Below are 9,553 nucleotides of genomic sequence, written 5' to 3'. Positions count from 1 at the left end.
CAAACCACTGCCCAGTGCTCTGACTCGGTGAGCACGGCTAAAGTCCCTAGATATTTTTTAACGCGAAAGCTGTACTGGCCGCGAATTTGCGATTTCGCCGTGGCCGTGCTCCGAGGAGGCACATGACGTCACACCGCGTTCCTCGTCGTTGCGATCACCTCCGCTCGCTTCGCCAGCTGGGTCGCATGCCTGATAACCTGTCGGAGGATTGAAAAGGAGAGCTCGCGTGCGCCGCAACCACAGTTGAGGCTGCAGTATTGACTGCGACAATTCCGATAAGCAGGGGGAGGAGGCCTGGAATCGACATCGGAACGAGATGAAGAGGAAACGAATCGCCCAGGAAACAGACGAACGGCGCGCCGAACGACTGACTAAACGCCGCAACATAGCAAGACAACCAGACTAACCTGAACTTGCAATCAAGATCGACCAAGGCTAACCGTGCTATGCCTTAGCTTTCGCTACGTATATCCTGGCATAGCCGAGCTAAGCCACTGCCAATTTTTTTTTTTTCGCTTTTTAGAGCAGAAAATATAGGATCTTTAGAGAACGCGTCGCGGCGGCAAAACACGTGAACCCGGGGCACGCGCTTCCAAGGAGCCGGAGCTGGCGTCTGAACGACGACGCTGGTAAGCGTTCCCTCTAGAGAAACCCCGGAACACGAACGACGCCGCCTTACGTCACACGCAAAGGAGGCACGCAGTAGCGGTTCCTGTGGTGGAGCGCGTTGCGAAACCTGCCGCCGTGTCGACGGGCGAGACGCGAAGGAAGAGGAAGACGACGGCGGGGAACGGAGCGAACCGACCGGACGCCCGCAGAGATGGCGATGTCCTGCCTGCAAAGACTCCGCGCGTCGTCGTGGTCGGCGTGTCGACGACGGCTGCTGCTGGCCGCCGGCGTCGACGGCGAGCAGCACGGACTCCGGTCGTCGACGCCGACGCGTATCGCGTCGAAGCGCTCGTACAGGATGACCAAGTACGGGGGCCGCTACTTCGTGACCATGCTGCCCGGCCACGGCATCGGGCCCGAGATGATGAACCACGTCGAGACCGTCTTCTTCCACGGAAAGGTCGGGGAAACCCGAAGGCGTTCTTTTTCTTTTTCTTTTTTCCTGTCGAAAAAAAAAGATGCCGATCGCGCGCATTGTGGGAATTGGTGGAGACGAATGTTCTTCGATAGAGACACTTGCGTTAATGCTAATGTGTAGATGTTTATACCCGCCGTGGTTGCTCAGTGGCTGTGGTGTTGGCCTGCTGAGCACGAGGTCGCGGGATCGAATCCTGGCCACGGCGGCCGCATTTAAATGGGGGCGAAATGCGAAAACACCCGTGTACTTAATTTAGGTGCTCGTTAAAGAACCCCATGTGGTCCGTGTTCCATGCTCCACTTGAGCTAATGTAAAACTGCATTCACACTAAAGAGCGAATCGCGATTTGATTTGATTCGCAACGTTCAAGTTCGTATCCCATCTGTAGTTTCTTTTTACCCACTTTCATTTCTATTAATTCATCATTTCTTTAATTCGCTTAATAAGTACAAGTAATTTCCCCTATGCTGTACAAACTTAGTATTCATTATTTCGCTTAGAAATCCTCGTTATTCAGCAAATGAAATTGTGATAAGAGCCAACGAAGTTGCGGTTAAAGTAATGTCCGATTCTTGCACATGAAGACCGAACTGCGCTACCAGCCGAAGGCGAATTTTAAAGAACCTGTTGGAAGAGTAATAGAATGATTGGTATACCTATAGTGTAGTACTCTTAGACAAATGAAATACATGTACGAAAAAAATTGCTGGCTCTCCCGTAATCTAGAGTAGATGTAACCGTGAAATGGCAACCGGCAAAGCAGATTGTTTAAAGATGATACTAGCCGCAATCTTAAGATGGGTGTAGTACATGTTCGCAACGGCACATCCCACCGCACCAGGCCATACTGTGCACTGGTCCATGTGGACGCTGCCCACCTAGAAGAAAAAATCGGCTGAAGGCTTCACCACAGGCAGCGAAAGACCTCAGGGAGAGAGAGCGCACGGCGCAGCTAGAAGTGCCTGAAGGAGGCGCCATGCAGCGTGGCGCCATCTGTCGAGGCGATGCAAAACCCGCGCCACGGAACTCAAACATCGCTGGCGTTCAACCGAGCACAGGCAACCCTGTCTCAGCACCAAGAGATGAGAGTGAAGTGTGTATAGTGTCCTGTATCGGCCTTTGGAACGTCGCTATTGGAAATACCAAATAAAACTTCAGCGTACTAGAAGTTACAGCTTGAGTGATATAGTGAACAAACGTTAGGAAGAACTCGGAATCAATGTTTTTTGTAACCTGTTTGGGCAGTAACTAGTGTATGTAATGTGGCCTTGTACAAAGGGTTGGGAGGAGACCCATCAAGCTGCTATGCGGTGCTTTAATCGTTTTTCACCTGGACTTCTCCAAATAAAAAACTTCATTGGGAGCAAGTGATCAATGGAATGATTTATTTATATGAATCAATAAAGCAACCTGGGTGGGCGGCAAGTTAACCTCTTCGAAAATGAACAGCGTGAAACAGATGAAGATGCAGACGGGAGAAGCGCTGACCTAGAAGGAATTGCTTTCTTGCACCGCCACGATTATGCAAAGATACATGGAGTTATTTCTTGCCGATGTAATGGCACAATTTCCTCACGCATATTTGCATCGATTTCCTTGCATGTTTGGCATGCACCAAGTGGCTTTGTGTGTGTGTGCATGTGTGATCGTGTCAGCGCAATAAAACGTTTAGTTGTCAGTCAGCGCTCGCGTTATCTGCATGTTTGTCCGTCGTCTGCGGGGTGTCGCGCTGTTCGTTAATCGAATATGACTGATTTGACCGTCTAACGTTTCGAAACAAACACTCGGCCACGATCGGTCATTTCCACGAGCCCCGCCTCGTCGCAGGTGCCGGTGGACTTCGAGAAGGTGATCGTAGCCTCGGACTCTGAAGACGCGGCGTCCATGGACTACGCCATCACGTCCATCCGGCGCACGGGCGTCGCCATCAAGGGCAACGTGGAGACGCGCTCGTACAGCCCAAGCGTCGAGCCGCGCAACCTGGTGCTGCGCAACCGGCTGGGCTTGTACGTGAACGTGGTACACTGCCGCAACCACCCGGCCATCAAGACGCGACACCCGAACATCGACGTGGTCATCATACGCCAGAACACCGAGGGAGAGTACAGCTGCCTCGAGCACGAGGTAGGTTTGTGCGCACGGGTGCTAACGAGCGTCGCGCCGAAGGCTGCAAAAAAAATATTGATGGCATCACTGCCATCATACGCCAGAACACCGACGGAGAGTACAGCTGCCTCGAGTACGACTTAGGTTGGTGCGCACGGGTGCTAACGAGCGTCGCGCCGAAGGCTGCAAAAAAAATATTGATGGCATTACTGCCATCATACGCTAGAACACCGAGGAAGAGTACAGCTGCCTCGAGCACGAGGTAGGTTTGTGCGCACGGGTGCTAACGAGCGTCGCGCCGAAGGCTGCAAAAAATATTGATGGCATTACTGCCACCATACGCCAGAACACCGAGGGAGAGCACAGCTGCCTCGAGCACGAGGTAGGTTTGTGCGCACGGGTGCTAACGAGCGTCGCGCCGAAGGCTGCAAAAAATATTGATGGCATTACTGCCACCATACGCCAGAATACCGAGGGAGAGCACAGCTGCCTCGAGCACGAGGTAGGTTTGTGCGCACGGGTGCTAACGAGCGTCGCGCCGAAGGCTGCAAAAAAAATATTCATGGCATTACTGCCATCATACGCTAGAACACCGAGGGAGAGTACAGCTGCCTCGAGCACGAGGTAGGTTTGTGCGCACGGGTGCTAACGAGCGTCGCGCCGAAGGCTGCAAAAAATATTGATGGCATTACTGCCACCATACGCCAGAACACCGAGGGAGAGCACAGCTGCCTCGAGCACGAGGTAGGTTTGTGCGCACGGGTGCTAACGAGCGTCGCGCCGAAGGCTGCAAAAAAAATATTCATGGCATTACTGCCATCATACGCTAGAACACCGAGGGAGAGTACAGCTGCCTCGAGCACGAGGTAGGTTTGTGCGCACGGGTGCTAACGAGCGTCGCGCCGAAGGCTGCAAAAAAATATTGATGGCATTACTGCCATCATACGCTAGAACACCGAGGGAGGGCACAGCTGCCTCGAGCACGAGGTAGGTTTGTGCGCACGGGTGCTAACGAGCGTCGCGCCGAAGGCTGCAAAAAAAATATTCATGGCATTACTGCCATCATACGCTAGAACACCGAGGGAGAGTACAGCTGCCTCGAGCACGAGGTAGGTTTGTGCGCACGGGTGCTAACGAGCGTCGCGCCGAAGGCTGCAAAAAAAATATTCATGGCATTACTGCCATCATACGCTAGAACACCGAGGGAGAGTACAGCTGCCTCGAGCACGAGGTAGGTTTGTGCGCACGGGTGCTAACGAGCGTCGCGCCGAAGGCTGCAAAAAAAATATTCATGGCATTACTGCCATCATACGCTAGAACACCGAGGGAGAGCACAGCTGCCTCGAGCACGAGGTAGGTTTGTGCGCACGGGTGCTAACGAGCGTCGCGCCGAAGGCTGCAAAAAAAATATTCATGGCATTACTGCCATCATACGCTAGAACACCGAGGGAGAGTACAGCTGCCTCGAGCACGAGGTAGGTTTGTGCGCACGGGTGCTAACGAGCGTCGCGCCGAAGGCTGCAAAAAAATATTGATGGCATTACTGCCATCATACGCTAGAACATCGAGGGAGGGCACAGCTGCCTCGAGCACGAGGTAGGTTTGTGCGCACGGGTGCTAACGAGCGTCGCGCTGAAGGCTGCAAAAATTAAACGTTGATTGCATTACTGCAACGTTGCTTCCACGATATTATGCTCCAATGGGCACAATACGGCAATTAGTATAGGTTGTAGTTACGTATTTTCGACTGTTCGTGTATCCGTCCAAAAACCAGGCCTATGCATATCGCCACGAAATGTCGTGCGACAAAGTAAGGCTAGTACGAGACATTAACCAAATGATGATGATGATGATGATGATGATGGGGCGCCACGAGCATTTAGAGTAAACCCCTGCTGAAGTCCTTGCCGTTGTGGTAATGGTCGTGATTACCCCACGACAGCCCTCTTTATCACCTTAGGGTTACGTTTTCGTACGAGTGTATGAGCGACAATGCAATTCTTTTAGTCAGCGCATTATTTTCAACGGCGGATACCAAGAAATGTATTGTTATCACGTGGGCCGATTCCTAAATATATAGGCTCCGTTTTTTTATAGCGCACACTTTGAAGTAATGTCTGTATCTACATGTTGCGATCGACGAGCTGCAGCCAGCGCGTGTTCAATGAGTTTGTATGCTGGCAACCGTAGCACAAGCACGAACTTTGATATGTCCGTATTGGACATGTGCGGCGAAATGAATTAGTCTTGCAGGTAGACCGTGTCACCACGGGCGCACGGACGCCGAGAAACAGTATAGCGACTAAGACACTGATTCGCCTTATATTACGGCTACTGACGCCTCGAGACTGTGCTAATCTCGGGAACACTTGTAAGGAGGCTGGGTTAAGAACTTACCGGCTTGTAAGCCACTCTTTTGAGTACATCACGCTTTTTTAAATAATTTGTTGATTAGTTTGATTATTTGATGTATGTGTGTACAAGTAGTCCGCTCACAATTTCTGAGTTATGTGTTTTGAAAAGTAAGTGATTATATCGCGAATTCTCGTCAGCCTTCACGGAAACAACTGGTACTAAAAAGCATATACGCAGCACGAAAATGGCACACAAGAACCATTTCAGTGATGAACAACCCGCTCTTTCGCAGAACGCATGCAACATAGTAAAGAATCAGTGACTCGATGCAGTTCCCCATTGTGTAGAATCTTTAACCCATTCCGAAGACCCGGTAGCTCGGGTCCACACATGGGTCATCATATATATTCGGCGCGCTTGTATGTGTGCGAAAGCAGAGAGGACCGACGTCTGTAGCAGTAGTAGGACAAGGGGCGCCCAGAGACCGCGCCTACAAATATCTGTGGTCCCCATTCGAGATATGAACCCCCACAAGCAGCTAACCACCAGGCCACGGGACATGTCTACCCACTAGAAAAACCGGTGGGTTTCCGGCGGCACTGCATGGGATTCGAGCCCAGGACATCTCGCTTACGAGAAGCTTGCTTAACCACTAGACCGCCGCATACAACTTGCGACTGTGAAAAATCGATCTTATGGCTGGGATGCTGCTCAAATTATTTTCTCTGTCCAAAATTCACAGCAGTGGCGAACACGAAAATTAATGTGGTGGTAATACTAAGAATAGAAATATTTACTAAATTTCTCTAGTTACACTTGAGTTTCATTATATCGGGGTTCAGGTCGCAAAACACCTCTCAGCACTGCGTCTTGTTCTCTTTTTTAATTTCTGAACGTGCGCAGGTGACCCAGGGCGTGGTTCAAAGCATCAAGGTCATCACTCGCACCAAGAGCGAGCAGATCGCGCGCTACGGCTTCGAGTACGCTCGCACCCGCCGCCGCAAGAAGGTCACCGTGGTGCACAAGGCCAACATCATGAAGCTCTCGGACGGCCTCTTCTTGGAGACGTGCCGACAGGTTGCGCGCGACTACCCGGACATCGAGATGAACGACATGATCGTCGACAACTGCTCCATGCAGCTCGTCTCCAACCCGTCCCAGTTCGACGTCGTGCTCGTCCCGAACCTGTACGGCAACATCGTCGTCAACCTGACGTGCGGCCTGGTCGGCGGCGCTGGCGTCACCTCGGGCCGAAATTACGGCGACGAGTTCGCCGTCTTCGAGACGGCCACCAGGAACACGGGCACGCCGCTGGTCGGCAAGAACCTGGCCAACCCGGTGGCCACGCTCTACGCGGCGGTCGACATGCTCAAGCACCTGGGGCTCATGGACCACGCGTACGTCATCCGGGACGCCATCCTCAAGACCATCAACGAGCACAAGGTACACACGCGGGACATCGGCGGCTCTGCCACCACGATTGACGTCGTGGACAGCATCGTGGAGGAAGTGCGGAAGAACACCCGGTAGACGGACAGCGCCGGGTGATGATCTGCGTGTGAAAGCATTAAATACAGTCGGTTACCTACGTTCTTCTTTCATGGTGTTAGCCACCAGGATCTCAGTGGTGTGGCGCGACTCGAGGTCCGGGCCTGGAGGGCTCGCTGCAGCGATGGTGCGGGAGGGAACAAAAGAGCTGAGCGGTTAATTACAACTCGCGAGCGAACATCGAACGCCAAATGTACCGGTCTGTCGTAGTCGCCACGTCGTTGGAAGGAGGAGGAAGACACAAAGTGCGCATGCCCAGACACGTCCAAAACACGCCTTGACGCGTCTCTAGTACAGAAGAACAGGCTAGGGAGATAGCACTGGCACAAAGGCTGCATGTTCTGACATGCCAAAAGCTCTGCGGGAATGCCAAGCTCGGCGCCAAGCGGGGAAGCCCAACCTGAGCAAGTTTTCATCGGTGCTGCGCATTCGTAATAAAGGGTACGTTGCGATGAATGGTAATAATGTAGAAAATTGCAGCGCACGGGGCACAAAGAAAAGCGATGACGCTCACAATGTTTTCAATTTCGTCATAACATAAAATCAAATCTCAAAGTACTTGAAAGTTGTGAGTTTTCGTGGTCTTGAAACTGCGTAGTACGTTACGAAGAATGCCATCGTGAACGGGGCTTCCTTCTAGCAATTTCTGTAGGAAAATTATAGCCGAAACGTTTTGCCTTGTCAATGTTTTTTCCTTATTTCTTAAAGAGCCATCTACAAAATGCAGTCAGATGTGTCGCAATGATTATGCACAAACCTAAACTATGAAAACTTGTGTCTGTTTATAAGGAAGAAGTGAGCTAAATCTAGATTCCGGAAAGCCAATGAACAAATTTCGGCATCTTGAATAATCTGGAGCAGCGCCCGAGATCGTACCATACTCAACGAGCAGACGTGAACTATGTGGCAGGCTATCTTCATCGGCAAGGTACAATGTAATGTGATCGGCGAATCCTGTCGCCTTGGCAACCTTGCCTGGAAGCGCAAGAACCCACACACGTCTCTCTCTCTCTCTCTCTCTCTCTCTCTCTCTCTCTCTCTCTCTCTCTAAGAGCACGTAAAAACTGTTCAAGACGGCGTGAGGACAAATAGTACAGGAGATTAAGGACATCCCTGACGAACTCCACGGAAAGGGGGCGCTTTCCCACCCAGCAAGCGCCACGGTGCTGGTGTACGCCAGTGCAGGCATTTCTAAGTAAATCAACGAATGATTGTGGAAAGCCAAAAGCATTGAGGACACTGCATATATACGCGTGTTCGAGTCGGTCAAAAGCCTTCTCTTGGTCTAGCGAAACTAGAAGACCACCTGCTCACCGTGACAGCCTGCAAGCTACGACGTTACGAGTCGTGAAAGATGGGCTGTGTATCTTCTTTCCAGTACATACCAGTGCATAACCTGGGTTACATACCCACTAACCCAAATCGGCGTCTATAACACGTTCATTGAAGAGTGGTACATACCCAGTTGGTTATATTCCGCACTTTTCTCTATCACCTGATTGATAGTGTGAATATGGTCTATTGTTGAGTAGCCTTTACGGAATCCTGCCTAGTCCTTTGCTTGACAGAAGTCTAAGGTGTTCCTGATTCTATTTGCGATTACCTTAGTAAATAGTTTGTAGGCAACTGACAGTAAGCTAATCGGTCTATAATTTTTCAAGTCGTTGGCGTCCCCTTTCTTATGGATTAGGATTATGTTAGCGTTCTTCCAAGATGCCGGTACGCTCGAGGTCATGAGGCATTGCGTATACAGGGTGGCCAGTTTCTCTAGAACAATCTGCCCACCATCCTTCAACACATCTGCTGTTACCTGATCCTCCCCAGCTGCCTTCCCCCTTTGCATAGCTCCCAATACTTTCTTTAATTCTTCCGGCGTTACCTGTGGGATTTCGAATTCCTCTAGACCATTCTCTCTTCCATTATCGTCGTGGGTGCCACTGGTACTGTATATATCTCTATAGAATTCCTTAGCTACTTGAACTATCTCATCCATATTAGTAATGATATTGCCGGCTTTGTCTCTTAACGCATACATCTGATTCTTGCGAATTCCTAGTTTCTTCTTCACTGCTTTTAGGCTTCCTCTGTTCCTGAGAGCATGTTCAATTCTATCCATATTATACTTCCTTATGTCAGCTGTCTTACGCTTGTTGATTCACTTCGAAAGTTCTGCCAGTTCTATTCTAGCTGTAGGGTTAGAGGCTTTCATATATTGGCGTTTCTTGATCAGATCTTACGTCTCCTGCGATAGCTTACTGGTACCCTGTCTAACGGAGTTACCACCGACTTCTATTGCACACTCCTTAATGATGCCCACAAGATTGTCGTTCATTGTTTCAACACTAAGGTCCTCTTCCTGAGTTAAAGCCGAATACCAGTTCTGTAGCTTGATCTGGAATTCCTCTATTTTCCCTCTTACCGCTAACTCATTGATCGGCTTCTTATGTACCAGTTTCT

The 9,553-nt window shown here is 50.6% G+C and overlaps 1 protein-coding gene across 1 annotated transcript; it reads left to right on the top strand.

The window, feature by feature from the left end:
- The first annotated feature begins 551 nt into the window (after positions 1–551).
- LOC126518080 (isocitrate dehydrogenase [NAD] subunit gamma, mitochondrial-like) lies at positions 552–7,136 on the top strand. Its single transcript, XM_050167932.3, has 3 exons — positions 552–1,069; positions 2,915–3,211; positions 6,452–7,136. Exons 1-3 carry the CDS (start codon positions 821–823, stop codon positions 7,076–7,078), a joined length of 1,173 nt encoding a protein of 390 aa, XP_050023889.1. The 5' UTR covers positions 552–820; the 3' UTR covers positions 7,079–7,136.
- The last annotated feature ends 2,417 nt before the right edge of the window (positions 7,137–9,553 follow it).

The sequence above is a fragment of the Dermacentor andersoni genome, chromosome 11 (assembly GCF_023375885.2).
Source record: "Dermacentor andersoni chromosome 11, qqDerAnde1_hic_scaffold, whole genome shotgun sequence".
NCBI classification, from domain to species: Eukaryota; Metazoa; Arthropoda; class Arachnida; order Ixodida; family Ixodidae; genus Dermacentor; species Dermacentor andersoni.
This window is presented reverse-complemented; position numbering and strand designations above follow the sequence as displayed.